Raw genomic sequence first — 17261 nt, forward strand, 5'->3', positions numbered from 1 at the left:
GTGCTTTTAGTGCAAGGACTGTGTGATTTTAATCCTTTATTATACTCAATACAGAAGTAAATACAGAGCACCTAATAGAATGGCTTTTAAGTACTGGTTGAGCTCTTTTCGTGCCTAGCGCAGCCATGGCCCGGGGTCCCAAGAAGCACCTGAAACGCGTAGCAGCTCCAAAACATTGGATGCTGGATAAACTGACTGGTGTGTTTGCCCCTCGTCCATCTACCGGCCCCCACAAGCTAAGGGAGTGTCTCCCCCTAATCATTTTCCTAAGGAATAGACTTAAGTATGCCCTAACTGGAGATGAAGTAAAGAAGATTTGCATGCAGCGTTTCATTAAGATCGATGGCAAAGTCCGCACAGATATAACCTACCCTGCTGGTTTTATGGATGTCATCAGCATTGATAAGACTGGAGAGAATTTTCGTTTGATCTGTGACACCAAGGGTCGATTTGCTGTTCATCGTATTACACCTGAGGAGGCCAAGTATAAATTGTGCAAAGTAAGAAAGATATTTGTGGGGACAAAAGGAATCCCTCATCTGGTAACCCATGATGCTCGTACCATCCGTTACCCTGATCCCCTCATCAAGGTGAATGATACCATTCAGATTGACTTGGAGACTGGCAAGATTACTGATTTCATCAAATTTGACACTGGCAACCTGTGCATGGTGACTGGAGGCGCTAACCTGGGAAGAATTGGTGTGATTACAAACCGGGAGAGGCATCCAGGTTCTTTTGATGTAGTTCATGTGAAAGATGCGAACGGCAACAGCTTTGCCACACGGCTCTCAAACATTTTTGTTATTGGCAAAGGCAACAAACCATGGATCTATCTTCCCCGTGGAAAGGGTATTCGCCTTACCATTGCTGAGGAGAGAGATAAGAGATTGGCAGCCAAACAGAGCAGTGGATAAAATGATCTCTATGTGATGTGATTGGAAAAGTCTTTGTAATTAAAGATAATACCAAGTGGAAAAAAAAAAAAAAGTACTGGTTGATGTAGGGCTTTATAGAATAAATAGTACAATATATTCAGTTTTACATCTTGGTGTTACATATGCATATAGCATAAACACTAGATTTATTCCTTCCTCCTGATAGCACCAACCATGGTGAGTTGTCTGGGCCAAAGGTTTTAAGCTGGAGATGGGGTGCTGTCCAAGACCTTTTGAAATTACATGCAAATTTTTGTGTGTACTTAAATGTGTACAGTTCCTTGGGAGAGTGTGTATAACTTTGAGTAGATTCTCAGAGAGTTCCAAAAAGATAAGTGCCTTGGACCTAGACAGTGGAGGAAGCAAAGAAAGCTTTGCAAAATCAAGCTCAACTTGGAAAAATCACTGAAATGAAAATGATAAAATGCAGTGCTGGTCAGTTTATTGATGTGCTACATTGGTCAGTAAGTTTTAAAATTTAAAGTATATAATGTTCTTTATTATATAAGTGAAGTTGCTCACTGTAGCCTACCAGCATCCTCCATCCATGGGATTTTCCAGGCAAGAATACTGGAGTGGGTTGCCATTTCCTTCTCCATTATTATATAAAGTCACTTTTAAAATTCTTACAGTGATCTAATGTTGGCAAGAAAATGACCCTTCTCCCATAGTAAGAGTTTGATTTTTTATGTAACGTGCGTTTGATGGGGTCTTCCCTAATTTAGCATAATGCTTAGTAGTGAAGAACTTGTAACAGTGGGGAATTGTGTAGTGTGATTGCTTTATCTTAATGCCCAATTCTGTAACTTAGATTTTTTTCTTTAGGAAAATGACTGGTGTCAAAAAGCAAGGAAAAAACCCTGATAATTTTATTTGAACTTGACTGTGAAATTAGCACCGACTTTGAGTGTAACATGACTGATTCTAGTAGCCCCTGCTGTGTCTATGTGTGGGAACCACAAGAAGAGCTGTGCATTTTGAAGGTGCATAGCACAAAGCATTGCTGGTATAAGTGTGTTCTATTTACAAACATTTGTTTGAGGCCATAATTTGAATTTATTTATTTATGATTGTTAAAGTTCTATCTGAAATTATTTTTGCATTTAAAGAATTTCCCCATTTTAGTTATATCTGTCTTAATTTTATAGTCCTTTGGGTTTGTGTATATCAGCTTATCAGAAGTATATAAGAAAAAATTAGCACAATAATTATTAATGTTTAATGTGCTATCATGGACTGTTTCATGAATTGTTGATTTCTTTATATTCATGAATTTAGTGAATTATTAATAAAGCACTGATATTTTTTGTTATGTGCCTATTTTTTTAAAAAATAGTGTCATTGGTTTACTTTGGGAAGAGTTTTGTGGGGGGAGTGAGCCAAATATTCATGACTCAAAATTTCATGAAAGAACTTTAGATTTACTTTATTTCTGAGGGCAGGTTGATATATAGACTTGGAATATATTAGGAAAACATGCTGAGTTCTTACTAAGAAACTCTGTCGTGAGTTGGGAGAGAAGAACTAATGTCTTTTTTGTTTGTTTCAATTATACAGCAGATATAATTTCTACAGTAGAATTTAATCATTCTGGAGAGTTACTAGCAACCGGAGATAAAGGTGGTAGAGTTGTCATCTTTCAGCAGGAGCAGGAGGTAAGTGCTTAAAGTTTGGTATCTAAATTTCAGTTTGCCCTTGGGACTGGAGCTTATGCTGGAGAATCTCATCAGAGGATGTTGGCAAATTTTTCTTTAAAAATTTGTTGTATATCAAGCAGAATATTGAATGTGTAAGTAGCTCTAGTTCTCTTAGCTTTGTGTGTCTGTGTACATGTGCGTGTTGTTTTGATTTAATTGTGAAAGGATTTGGTTAGAGAAAGGAGTGAGAAGTGTGTTATACAAGATTTTAACTGATTTTATAGCCTTGGCCCTCATTTTTTTTCCTCCTAAAATTCCATAAAGTAAAATTGTTTTGACATCTTCTCAGTGAATAATTTTCCTTGTGTAATTAGGAGTGGGAGCCTGGTTTAAAGGAAAAAGCTGCTCAACTATTTTTATATCAGTATATACTAATACACTTACTGCAATTTAAGTATAAAGGTTTTAAATGATAGTTGCATGTATACACATGTAATGTATGTAATTTGTAAGCTTAGTTACTCCTCTTTAAAGTGGATTTGAAAATTGTTTTCCTTTCTCTTTGAAGAAAGGGATTTCTCATTGCAGAATCTGTGATTAAAATAGGGTTGGTTTGGTTTTGTGTACAACATAGGCACACTTCTAAATCTGATTGACTAGATTTCTCACTAAAATTTTATACTAAACAAGATTTGTCACACTAGATTTTCCCTTAGTCTCCCTCTACATTTGTAGATCAAAGCTAATTTTATCATTTGCTTCCAAACATTCTGTCCCTGTCTATACTATCTTCAAAAAGAGTTGAAAGTACTGTGGATAAAATGCAGGGCTTTATGAACAGATGTCTAAATCATAACACAGAGTTAGCTTTTAAAGGATTGTGAAATTCCTTAAATAAGCAAGAATCTAGTAATAATACTACTACTTTGCACTTCTATAGCGCCTTTGACCTGAGGATCTCAAAGTGCTTTACAAACACTAATGAATTAATCCTCACAACACCCAGTGAGGTAGGTAATTTAATTTTAAAAGAAATGATTAATAGTGTCTGATTAGAAGGTGCACAAGCACTAAATATGTCTCCTTTTATTATTTTTCTTTTTGGTTGGAAGGAAATATGAAAATAAGACTCAAGGTTTTCTTGTCAAAGGATGTTTTTGTGGGAAGTGGGGGCAAAATCAGTTTTCTGTTCTGTTTTCAAGCAGCTAAAAACTTGACCATTACAATCTAGGAAAACTTGGAGTCGAAATAGAGCCTTACAGATCATTATAGTTTACCTTTATTTCCAAATGAGAAAGCAGATTGTTAAGAGATCACTTGATTATCCAAACTCACAACCAGAATCCAGAACTTCCAGCATGTCCCCTCTCGGTGCACTCCAGTGCCTTTCATGTTAAGTCACCAAAATGTGAGTGTTAACGTTGTTCTTTAGAAGTTAGAGCTGGATTTCCTATAGACATTCTCTGCCCTTCTATGGTTTGGTTTGGTTTTTTACTGAAAATTAATGGCATTCTATATATTTTTGTTTTAAAAACAAAAGGTGTTTGGAGAAAAACATTTAAATTTAAGTTTGCTTCCCAAGCATTTCCATCTTGAAGGGCTTTACATTGTGGGTTTCTGAGCCTACATTTCTAATGGGGGCTTTGTGTTGTTTAAAAGTATAAATTGTCATTCTTAACTGCATGTAAGTTTTCAAGACAGAAATCCATTATCTAGAACCTCAGATTAGTAGTATGTCTTTTGAGAATTACTTAGTGTAAATTTCAGTGTATTTTTTAGTGATAAATAATAAAGATGATAATTATTCTCCTTCTTGAAATTGATGTTGTTAACGTTAATTTGATGCATTTCACCCAATATATTTTCTACATTTTTAAAGCCCTTATTCTGGAGCTTCTAACGTTATGCTGTCTTCAGGACATTCAGTACCTATGTTAATTATAAATATATGTGCCTTATATCAGTAGCTAACATATTTAGGTTAGATTTTATGAGTTCATAGCCTTTAAATGCCTGTAAAGTAGTGTTCATAGCCTTTAAATGTCTGTAAAATAGTGTTAGAGTTTGAAACTTGGAAGCCAACTTAGAGATAGTCTTTTTCTAATGTTTAGGTAAATCTCAGCAAAAGTTTACATAAAGTTACATTGCTCAGTTTAATAACAAAGGCCTGGGATTAGAACTTGGATCCCTAAATTTCAGTAGCTTCTTCTAACCACCACAGCAGCAAATGTATGTATACACACATTCCAGGGTACACTGGCACTTAACAAGTGAGCGGTTTTAAGAACCTGCTAGTTCTCTTTGCAAAATACAGTGATGTTTGCACTATTGTGTCTACAGTGGCAGGGTTCCTTGCTAAAATTCACTTGAGTGGAGACTTAAATATTTCCACTCACTCCTTTTATAGTCCTTACTTACTTAAGAAGAAAAGGTCATGCTACAGTAGTAGTGAACCTTGCACATCAGACTTGGACCGCTTTATCCCACCTTTCTGTCTCACTTTACTCCTAAGGTGTGGCAGGTCCCCTTCCTGTCATCTTGTCGGGCACACTTTGCTGCCTGTCCATCTGTTCCCCAGGCAAAGAAACTGGGTGCTCATTTACAAGATTTTCATTTGGTTCGAGTGTATTTCAGCCTGGTGATTCTGTAGCATGTTCTACTGTTTTGTGTGTGTGTGTGTGTGTGTGTTTTAAACTAACATGTTTGAATGATTTTCTGTTTGACAGAATCTCTGATAGAAGCAGGGCATGTAGGGAAATTGAGGCACAGGGTAGATTGAGTTTCCAGGAGGCATCACACAGTCAGAGTCCAGACTTCGGAGTTTCACCCAGTGCTCTGTGTAGTGTGTCCTGAAATAAGGCACCCATCTTGCTGATTTTCACAGCTTTTGTGTATTAGGTTGGTACAAAAGTGTGGTTTCAGACAATGAATTTTAAATCACAACTAGGGTCATACATGTATTCATTAATCAGAGTAGGAACCACTACAGTCAGCACATTTTTGCCAAATAATGTTTATTCCTGTAGTATAAAAGTCCATACTTGAGGATTTGACGAACTCTTGGAAAGCATTTTCTTCCTCCTGCTGGTTGTGGAAGCAGTTTCCCTGCAAAAACTTGTCAAGTTGCTTAAAGAAGTGATTGGTTGGCTGGCAAGGGATCAGGTGAATATGGTGGATGAGGCAAAACTTTGTAGCCCAGTTTGTTCAACTTTTGAAGCTTTGTGTTGTGGAGAAGAATTGGGCCCTTTCTGTTGATCAGTGCCAACTGCAAGGGTTGCAGTTTTTGGTGCATCTCATTGGTTTGCTGAGCATACTTTTCAGGTGTAATCATTTCACCAGGATTCAGAAAGCTGTAGTAGATCAGACCAACAGTAGACCACCAGTGACCATTACCTTTTTTTGGTGCAAGTTTGGCTTTGGAAAGTGCTTTGGAGCTTCTGCTTGGTCCAGCCCTGCCAGTTTTCATATACAGTCCCCTTTTTGTCGCATGTCACAATCTGATTGAGAAATGGTTCGTTGTTGTTGTGTAGAATAAAAGGAGACAACACTTCAAAACAACTATTTTTGGTCAGCTCATAAGGTACCCACTTACCTAGCTTTTTCATCTTTCCAATTTGCTTCAAATACTGAATGACCATAGAATGGTCCATGTTAAGAAAGTTCTTCTACAACTTCTCATGTAAGTTGTAAGAGGATCAGCTTTGATGATGACTCTCAATTAATTGGTTATTGTCAACTTGCCATGGCCAGCCACTGTTCATGCTCCTCATCTTCAAGGCTCTCGTCTCGTTTGCAGGACTTCTTGAACCACTACTGTACTGTACCTTCGTTAGCAGTTCCGAGGCCACATGTGTTGTTGATGCTGCGAGTTGTCTCTGCTTCTTTATGACCCATTTTGAACTAAAAAAAGTAGCTCATTTTGTCTGACATCATTTTCATAGTCTAAAGTAAATATAAACACCTAGTAATAAATCATTAGCAGAAAAAAACATAAAGCAGGAAATGCACATTAAAATGGTATATAACATAACCACATTTATTTATGGATGTATCCCAAAGAAAGGCAATGCCAAAGAATGTTCAAGCTACCGCACAATTGCACTTATCTTGAACGCTAGCAAAATAGTGCTTAAAATTCTCCAAGTCAGGCTTCAACAGTACATGAAGCAAGAACTTCTAGATATTCACGCTGGATTTACAAAAGGCAGAGGAACCAGAGATCAAATTGCCAACATCCATCGGATCATAGAAAAAACAAGAGAGTTACAGAAAAACTTCTGCTTTATTGATTATGCCAAAGCCTTTGACTGTGTACATCACAACAAACTGGAAAATTCTGAAAGAGATGGAATACCAGACCACCTGACCTGCCTCCTGAGAAATCTGTATGCAGGTCAAGAAGCAACAATTAGAACTGGATATGGAACAGCGGACTGGTTCCAGATCAGAAAACGAGTACATCAAGGCTGTATATTGTCACCCTGTTTATTTAACTTATATGCAGTATACAGCATTCGAAATGCTGGGCTGGATGAAGCACAAGCTGGAATCAAGATTGCCAAGAGAAATATCAATAACCTCAGATATGCAGATGACACCACCCTTATGGCAGAAAGTGAAGAAGAACTAAAGAGCCTCTTAATGAAAGTGAAAGAGGAGAGCGAAAAAGCTGGCTTAAAACTCAACATCAGAAAAAGATCATGGCATCTGGTCTCATCACTTCATGGCAAGTGGATGGGGAAACAATGGAAACAGTTACAGACTTTATTTTGGGGGGCTCCAAAAGCATCGCAGATGGTGACTGCAGCCATGAAATCAAAAGACGCTTACTCCTTGGGAAAAAAGCTATGACAAACCTAGCACCATATTAAAAAGCAGAGACATTACTTTGCTGACAAAGGTTCGTCTAGGTAAAGCTATGGTTTTTCCAGTAGTCGTGTATGGTTGTGAGCGTTGGACCATAAAGAAAGCTGAGTGCCAAAGAATTGATGCTTTTGAACTGTGGTGTTGAGAAGACTCTTAAGAGTCCCTTGGACTGCAAGGAGATCAAATCAGTCAGTCCTAAAGGAAATCAGTCCTGAATGTTCACTGGAAGGACTGATGGTGAAGCTCCAGTAGTTTGGCCACTTGATGTGAAGAACTGACTCATTGGAAAAGATCCTGATGCTGGGAAAGATTGAAGGCAGGAGGGGAAGGGGACGACAGAGGCTGAGATGGTTGGATGGCATCACCAACTCGATGGACATGAGTTTGAGTAGGCTCCAGGAGTTGGTAATGGATAGGGAACCCTGGTGTGCTGCAGTCCACGGGGTTGCAAAGAGTCTGACACAACTGAGGGACTGAACTGAATTGATTCCAATATCAAAACAGCAAAGTTCAACAGGTGCAAAACTGCAGTTACTTTTGTAACAGCTTAAATAATAGCTTTTGACATCACAGTGGATGGGGCAATATTCTTTCTGATGATGGTAATGTGGAGGGAGAGCCCAAGCAGCTGTCAGACTGTGGTGTTCCATACTTTTTAAGGAATCTTTATTTCTATGGGCGCTCACAGGAGGTGGTCAGCACTTGTTGAAGTAACTGGTTTCCTGTTGGCTTTGGATTGCTCAGACCTTCTGGTTTCTCTGAGGCTTTTTGATACATATAAGCTAGAATGTTGGGGGAGGGTTAATATTTTTAATAGACAGTTAAGGAGAAAGGTGAACAGAAAGGTTGTTCTTAACTGATTTTTCTGGATTGTTATGCAGCCTTTGTTCTCTGTTTTCTACCACTGCTGGTTACTTACTAGGATTTCTTTCTCACTTTTCTGTTCTTAATGTAGTGTTCCTAAAACTTAACACGGTTTAGGCTTCCCTGGTGGCTCAGCTGGTAGAGAATCTGCCTGCAATGCAGGAGGAGACTTGGGTTCAATCCCTGGGTTGGGAAGATTCCCCTGGAGAAGGGAAAGGCTACCCACTCCAGTATTCTGGCCTGGAGAATTCCATGGACTGTCCATGGGGTCGCAAAGAGTCGGACTTGACTGAGCGACTTTCACTTAACTAACACGGTTTAGAAGAAACCTTTAGCATGTTTATCTCAAAAGATGGATAGTATTGTTTATATGTTTGTATTCCCTTTCTACATTATTTGGAAAGACTAGAATGAGACTCAACCGCACGATATTGTTTAATAGAATTTAATATCATATATACAAAGGGCTTGGTTTAGTGTATTCATTAAAGTGAAGGGACAGAACCTGCTGTTTTAGGGTGACAGGGTAGCATTCTCTTGGGAGTTGAGTAGTATGTGGGCCCTAGATTTGCAACTCCTGGCAATGCAATTTGCTTTTATCAATAAAGAAACAGAGGAGCTCAGACAGATTACTGGTCAGAAGTCATACAGTTAACAAAGAAGTGAACTGTTACTCTAGTACCTTTGCTGTTACTCCCGATTCCCTGCCCATTGCATTCCCTTTTCTGACCCGGGTTTAGCAACAACAGTTGATGTGCCACACTCTCTGCCAAGCTCCCTAAATCTTATTAATCTTCACAGTAAAGTAATGGAGATGTTATGCTTACTTACTACATCTCAATTTATTACAAATTTATAAGTGAATTGAGACCTAAGTTAAATGCCTTTTCTAAGATCACACAGCTAGTCAAGTGGGTTAAAAAAAGAAAAGCTAATTCAATATAAATTGGGATGAATATCCACAATGAAAAACAAGTCTTAACTCCTCTAAGTAATGAACCTTATAAATCAAGAAAATCAGTTTCATCTATAGTAATGAGAAAAGCCTTGGTCCTCAGACTTTTTAATAATAGTCATTAAGGAATGATGGCCTCTCTGTCGAAGTTTAGTGACAGAAAAGTTGGAGTTTGGAAGCCTCGAGAGTTTAGAGACCTGGGCTCTAGTCCTCATTCATATCCATTAACTCGTCCAAGCACCTCTCTTGTTCAGCCGTCTGTTCTCCAGATTGCTAGTTTCAGTTTACCTCTTAATATTCCCAGTAATTAAAATTGCTCTATGCCTTTTATTCTGTGTCATGGTTTAGAACTAAATTATCCTGGGTAGTTGGTCCCATCACTTCATAGGAAATAGATGGAGAAACAGTGTCAGACTTTATTTTGGGGGGGCTTCAAAATCACTGCAGATGGTGATTGCAGCCATGAAACTAAAAGACACTTACTCCTTGGAAGGAAAGTTATGACCAACCTAGATAGCATATTGAAAAGCAGAGACATTACTTTGCCAACAAAGATCTGTCTAGTTAAGGCTGTGGTTTTTCCAGTGGTCATGTATGGATGTGAGAGTTGGACTGTGAAGAAAGCTGAGCGCCGAAGAATTGATGCTTTTGAACTGTGGTGCTGGAGAAGACTGTTAGAGTCCTTTGGACTGCAAGGAGATCCAACCAGTCCATTCTGAAGGAGATCAGTCCTGGGTGTTCTTTGGAAGGACTGATGCTGAAGTCCTTACTTACTCCAATACTTTGGCCACCTCATGGGAAGAATTGACTTATTGGAAAAGACCCTGATGTTGGGAGGGATTGGGGGCAGGAGGAAAAGGGGACAACAGAGGATGAGATGGCTGGATGGCATCACTGACTTGATGGACATGAGTTTGGATAAACTCCGGGAGTTGGTGATGGACAGGGAGGCCTGGCATGCTGCGATTCATGGGGTTGGCAAAGAGTCGGACACAACTGAGCGACTGAACTGAACTGATACAGTCTGAATCATAGCACTTTAACCTTTTTAGATTTTATAACATTTTAAAGCATTACAGTTAACCCTTTGAACAACATGGAGTTAATCCCTGTATAATTTATGGTCAGCCCTCTGCATCCCCTGATACATAGTACAGTTGTATTTACTATTAAAAATACACATGTAAAAGCAGTCCTGCACTATTCAGGGATCAACTGTATTAACTGTAACTTACACATTTCCATGGTTGGTTGAATCCACAATATAGAGGACCAAATACAAGTTGTACCTGGACTTCCCACTGTGCAGAAACTTGGCACCATAACCCCTATGTTAATACATCTTTGCATACATTGTTTTTCATTAGGGTATACTTTGAAGAGGAATTGTTGAGTACATCTTTTAAGGCTTTCAATAAGTATTGACAGATTATTCTCCAGAAAAGCTGTGTAAATTTATACTTCTCCCTGTAGTGTATAATTTTTGTCCATATTCTCATCTTTAAAGCAATGACCATTATCATTTTTTAAATTCTTCACTGGTTTAAAGGCAAAACATTATTCTTTAATTTTGCGTACTAGTAGTGAGTAGTTATATATTTGCTGACCATTTTTTAGGTAAGCTACCAACTGTTGACCTTTTCATCTCTCAAGGGGGAGAGTGTTAATATTTTTACTAATTATTTTTAAGGACTTGAAAAGATAGTAACATTTTTTACACATGAAAGGTAGTAACCTTGTCTTATGATGCACTTTTCTCCCTAGTATGCTTTTTTTTTTTAACTTTTAAATATTTTTCTTCTTACCTTGTCAGAAGTCAACCTTTCTGTGCTCTTTGCTTTCACTTTTGTATTTAGAAGCTCCTTTTCACTTGAGAATTATATAGAAATTCACTACTGTACTTTCTCTTAGCTTCTTTTATGTACTTTTTAAACATTTAATTCTTCCCTCTGAAATTTATTTTTGTGTAAGAAATGAAGTTCTAATTCTCTTTCCAAATGTTTGTTCGGCTCTAACACCATTGGATTTTACTGCTGTTTTCTGTTCTGGTTGGTTGAATCTCAGGGGCATACTTGAGTTCCTGACACTGCCACTGGAGCCATGGCCAGGCCCTCGATTTAAGTAAACCTGCCCATAGGTGTGCGGCAGTGCACACACGGGCTTTCATTTGCATATGTGCTGCCATTCACCTCTCACTTCATAGGTAACTGTTTGAATGCGTTTTTGTAATTTTCATTTTGTTTTTGTGTACTGAACTGTATTTATTTGTGGCAAAATATAACATTCCCCCTCCCAGCAGTTTCGATGTGTACAGCACGGTTTTGCCAACCACATGCACATACTGTGCAGCCAAACCCCCAGAATAACTGGAACCCTGTACCCACGGAACAGCAGCTTCCTGCCCCCCTCCAGTCCCTGGCTGTCACCATTCTACTTCCTGTTCTGTGAGGTTGGCTGCTTTAGATAATCCATATATGTAAGTGGAATTGTGCAGTATTTATCATTAATGACTGGCTTTATTTTTTTTTTTAGCATAATGTCCTTAAGGTTCATCCATGTTGTAGCCTATGAGAGGAGTTCATTTTTTTTTTTTTTTTAGGCTGAATAATTTACATGTATATACACATGCATGGGCACATACCCACCCACCACCTTTTCTTTATTCATTTATCCATCAGTGGACATTTAGGTTATTTCTACCTCTTAGCTATTGTGAATAATGTCTGTTGAGATTTCTTTTTCATTTCTTTTGGATTTATACCCAGATTGCCAGATCATCCAGTAGTTCTTTTTTTTTTCCCCCTCGATGTGGCATACGGGATCTTAGTTCCCAACCAGGGATTGAACCCATGGCCCTTAGAGTGGAAGCATAGTCTTAACCTCTGCAGTACCAGGGAAGTCCCTATTATTTATATTTTTGAGGAACCCCCATACTATTTTCAAAGTGACCACACAATTTCTATGCTATTTTGTTTGTTTGTTTTTTTAACTCTGTTGAAATATACACAGAAAAATGCACAAAACACTAGTGGATTATCATGCAGCAGATACTTCGGTCAGGAGCTAGAACTTCCCCACTTCCATCAACCCTCCTCATTTCCCTTTCCAAGCCACTCCTTTCTCTTTCCTCTTCATAAGTCTTTTAACACTTAGTTTGGCCTGTAGTTTTAGAACTTTTTATAAATGGAATCTACAGTAAGCATTCTGTGTCTGGCCTTTTTGCTCAGTTTTTGTTGGTGTAATAATTTGTTCTCTTTCATTACTGTATTGTGGTCTTCTGTATTACTGTACCATAATCTATCCATTCTGTTATAGATGTGGATGTTTTGGTTGGTTCAGTTTGTGGCTGGCTATAAAGAATAAAAAGTTGTAAGACAACATAGTAAAAAGTTTAAAAAAAAAAAAAAAGGCATAGTAAAAAGGGAAGCCTGGTGTACTGCAGTCCATGGGGTTGCAAAGAGTCGGACACGACTGAGCGACTGAACAACAATACTAAAAAGTGGTTCTGCCCATTTTATTCTCATGAACAATGTATGAAAATTCTGGCTCTTCCACATCTTTGCCAATGCTTTGTCCTCAATTTTATAATTTAAGCATTTTGAGATTATGAGGGTGTCTTGTTATAGTTTTAATTTGTACTTCCTTGAATAATACTGAGGTTCAGTATCTTTTTATGGGTTTATGGGCCATTGGATGTCATCTTTTGTGAAGTACCCACTAAAATTTCTTGCACTTTTTTCTACTGGATTGTCGTTTTTCTCAGTGATGTGTAGGCTTAGCACCTTTTGAATATTAACCCTTTGTCAGTTGTATTTGTTGGAAGTATCTCCCATTCTATGACTTACCTTTTTATTTTTCTGAATGATATCTTTTGATAAGGTTATTAATATAATTCAGTTTATCTATGTTTTTCTCTAGACATAACTGCTTTTTCTTTCCTGTAAAAGAAATACTTCTCTACCCCAAGGTCCAGGAAGATAATATATTCCCGTTATTGTTTAGATCTGTGCTTTCCAGTATGGTAGTTACTAGCTCCATGTGGCTATTTAGAATTTAATTAGTTAAAATAAATGTGAACTTCACCTCCTTAGGCACAGTGGCTACAGTGGTGCTCAGCAACCGCATACGACTGTGGCCACCACATTGGACAGCGCAGATGAGGACTGTTTCCATTTTGCAGAAAGCTCTCTTGGATAGTGTTGTACTAGAAGCATTTACAGTTATATTCCTGATAATTCACCTGGAATCAATTTATATGAGTGGTTTAAGGTGGGTGTAGTAAGGGTCAGGGTTTGTTTTATTATATTGAATAGATGAATAACCAATGAACCGAAAACTATTTAGTGAAAAGACCATCCTGGCCCAGCAGTTCCACTTTTGTCCTAATTCAGGCCTACCTGAATTATATGGACTTCAGTTTCTACTCTTGACTAAAGTTTCTTATACACAAGTTACCTGAAGGCTGAGATTCTGTGTTATTAAATCTCTGTATACCTCTGGGACCCAGTGTACATAGTACTGTAGTCTTTTGCTTACATTGAAAATAGCATTCATATTAAAAATTGAATTGCTGTTTATTGTAACTTTCTTGGAGAATAATATGACAAATGTTTTGAGACTGAGTAAGTAATTTTCAGTGGAAGATATATGGAATTTCTTCTAAAGAGATATTGGTATATAGCTATTAAATGGGTTGGGTTATTAGATTTGGTGTAAGAATATTATAATGAGACCAAGATTCTCAGTTTGAATTTTACCCTTTTCCACATCCCCAGTGTGCATTATGTTCTGTGATGTGTTCTGCATTCTCAGTATTGGTGAATGCACTCAATAATAATTAATCCAGATACAACTGTGACCATGAGTGATCAATCCTGATAATCAAACTACTGGAAGCAACAACCTAAAACCTATGCTTATGAGATAATGATTCAATAAGATTTTCTTTTTATAAAGAATAATAATAATGACCAATAGGCTATTCTTAGTATCACATCATCTTAAATATTTCATTTGTTAATTCATATTTAGTTAAAATAGTTGATTATAAATACTACCCTTCCTTTTAAATGAATTTTCCATTGGTTCTTTGAATTAGACATTTAATGTTTTTGGTGGAAATGTTTTTGATTGTGTGATGATGGATTAATAAGTGAAACTCTAGAAATGATTACAGTTTTCATTTTTGCTAAGGTATTAGTGTTAACCGAAGAAGTTCACAAGTAGTCTCTATCCAGTAGCTTACGTTATATTCACTCGCACTGATACTAAATAAATCATTGGTGTATGCTAGGCTCATAATTAAGAAAGATAATTTAAGGAGGGTTAGCGTTTTTGGGTAGTGTTGGATGTGGTCTCAGTGAGTAATACAGCCCTGTAACTGTGGTCTTGAGTGGGGGAGGTTGGGGTCAAATGTTCCATTGCACTTATGAGGGCTCTTCTCTTCAAGAGCTTCCAGCAGTGAAACGACCTAAAGAGGCATGAGAAAGGCAGAGGAAGAAGGTGTGCCTCGTCCTTCTGCTGCTTCTGATGTTTTTCTTATTTAGTTTTACTTTTTGGATGAAACTTGTTATGTATGCTCAGTAGTCCTCTATTAAGTATGTCATATATAATGGTAAAGTAGCAATCAAAATGATACATATTTTAATATCACTTTTCCTAATAAATTGTGCCTAATTAAGTAAAGGATTTATCTAGCTTTTCCTTTTTTTCTTTAAAGCATTTGTATTGATTCCTTGAAAGCTTTAAATATAAAAAACAATAGAATTGTATAAAAGATGATACAGGGTCTGTTAGAATTGATTAAATGTTTGATTAATTTGAAATATTTCTCAACTGGTCCAAATATTTTTGTTTCCATTTTAGAACAAAATCCAGTCTCATAGCAGAGGAGAATATAATGTTTACAGCACCTTTCAGAGCCATGAACCAGAGTTTGACTACTTGAAAAGTTTAGAAATAGAAGAAAAGATCAACAAAATTAGGTGGTTACCCCAGAAAAATGCTGCTCAGTTTTTATTGTCTACCAATGGTAAGTGTACATTTTTTCTTTTCATATGCCCACTATGTACACATATCCTGTGGGTTTCTTTCCCCTTTTCAAAGAGGAGTAGTTGTTAAGAGGGCTCTGGAGATAGACATTTGGAAATATTCTTCTTCATATAGAATGTAAACTCTTTTTTGTCTTTCCTTTTTTATTTTCTTTCAGTTTTTAAATTCTCTGAAAGAGGTCCTTAGGTGTCCTTGTCTGTAGTACACACACTGTTTGTAGTAAAAAGAATGAGGTTTACATCTGCTTTGGGTCAGATCCTGTTCCTGCTCCTTCTTGGCTTAGGAGCCTTGGGCAGGTTGCTGACCCTGCTCGGGTCTCCTCGTCTGCACCCTCAGGGTGGTGGGTTTGCATTACCATCTGGTTGTGGGGATGACTCCTGGTGTACACAGTGAGTGCTTAGTACGTGTTCATTTCCTTCCCTCTTCCTTTTTAAGTGTGCCTGACTCTCCAAAGAGTATTTCATACTATAAATGCAAAACACTGTCAAAGGACAGTCCCCACTCCAGGACACTCTCTAGAACAGCGCTTGTCCTACTTGATCCTCGTTCAAGAAGGACACAAACTGGAGTTGCCTCATTGCCATTCTGTCTTGTTTCTGTAGGAGGAGTTACTAAATGAAGGTTAGAATTATATAATGACTCTATAAGAATTTAAAGTCCTTTATGACAGGTTAAGAAGTGGGTCATTTCTTTTTGTTCTTCTTATTTTCACCTGAGTTGTGACTTGGCTTATCCCTGCGGATTTGGGTCTAGAGAGAATCATTAGCATGGTTAAGGAGTACTTCCAGGTGTTTTGGGTAGCCAGTCTGTAAAAATTTAAATTAAAAGCTTTTTGATATTGAAACAAGGATTGGGGAAGACTTCCATTTTCTCATCCCCTTGGTATTAGTAAAATCAGATATAGCACCTAGAATTCACCGTTCTTTAGCACTTGCAGAATCTAAACTCAGGTGACTTTGGTTGACACAGTGGAAAACATTAAGTGCTGGAGAAGGAAATGGCAACCCACTCCAGTACTCTTACCTGGAGAATCCCCATGGACGGAGGAGCCTGGTGGGCTACAGTCTACAGGGTCGCTGAGCAACTTCACTTCATCACCTTAGGCCTTCTCACCCACTGTGTCAGATTCTTGGAAATGCATTCCACAGAATGATACCACAGGCTGATAACATGAACTGCATTTTCCTCTCCTTATTAAAAGAAAAATACATAGAAATAATGATTTAAAGCTTGTAGTTTACAACATTATAAATGGAGGCTATATGTTTATTCATGTTGTATGTTGGTTTCTAGTCTTGGTTCAGTTTTGATTTGTACAGTTAAGTTCTTTCAAAGAGCACTTCAGGTACTGCTCTTTGACATCCAATATGTATTATTGTGGAGAAGGAAATGGCAGCCCACTCCAATATTCTTGCCTGGAGAATCCTATGGACAGAGGAGCCTGGCAGACCATGGTCCATAGGGTCACAGAGAGTCGGACATGACTGAAGTGACTAAGCACGCATGCAATATGTGTTATACAATTTAGGCAGTTTCTACTTCGGAAGTAAATGTCCCACGAAGTGTGTTTGCTCGTAGTAATTTCGGCAGTTCACTTCTTACAGGCTAAATTGTTTTATTTTTTATACAGGGGAATTTTTAAAATACAAGCTGAAGTAGCATAATGAAGTCCCATATGCCAAACACCCAGCTTCAACAGTTCTCAGTTCATCACCAGTTGTGTTTCGTTGGTACTTCTTACCCTGCCTTCTCAGTATTATTTGAAAGCAAACCCCATTTCATCTCAGTTCTCATTTGTATCTCTGCGTGTTGTCCATGCAGGTTTCCTTTGTGATTTGAAATAAATAAGGCATCATATAATCAGCCCAGCCTTTCTAGGCACTGAACTTGACAAGAGCTCAGTGGAAGGAGAAACCACTGGAAATTCCAAGGGTTGGGTCAGGAGTTATG

The 17261-nt window shown here is 37.8% G+C and overlaps 2 protein-coding genes across 4 annotated transcripts in view; both read left to right on the forward strand.

Annotated features, from left to right (window-relative positions):
* The window catches only part of PPP2R2A (protein phosphatase 2 regulatory subunit Balpha), an 80552-nt gene that overhangs the window by 48552 nt on the left and 14739 nt on the right, over window positions 1-17261 (forward strand). For all 3 annotated transcript variants that reach the window (XM_006057335.3, XM_006057334.3, XM_025281885.2), the window contains 2 exons: window positions 2496-2593; window positions 15126-15291. In XM_006057335.3, coding sequence (XP_006057397.1) covers window positions 2496-2593; window positions 15126-15291 — 264 coding nt within the window. The remainder of the gene's footprint in view (window positions 1-2495; window positions 2594-15125; window positions 15292-17261) is intronic.
* Window positions 86-2593, forward strand: LOC102390311 (40S ribosomal protein S4, X isoform-like). The gene is made up of 2 exons (XM_044940177.1): window positions 86-1944; window positions 2496-2593. The coding sequence occupies exon 1, from the start codon at window positions 126-128 to the stop codon at window positions 915-917; it is 792 nt and encodes a 263-aa protein (XP_044796112.1). The 5' UTR covers window positions 86-125; the 3' UTR covers window positions 918-1944; window positions 2496-2593.

This window comes from Bubalus bubalis, chromosome 3 (assembly GCF_019923935.1).
Source record: "Bubalus bubalis isolate 160015118507 breed Murrah chromosome 3, NDDB_SH_1, whole genome shotgun sequence".
Taxonomy (NCBI): domain Eukaryota; kingdom Metazoa; phylum Chordata; class Mammalia; order Artiodactyla; family Bovidae; genus Bubalus; species Bubalus bubalis.

What these genes read in the sequence shown, in the direction of transcription:
- LOC102390311 (XM_044940177.1), top strand. Translation starts at nt 126, where the DNA reads ATGGCCCGGGGTCCCAAGAAGCACCTGAAACGCGTAGCAGCTCCAAAA.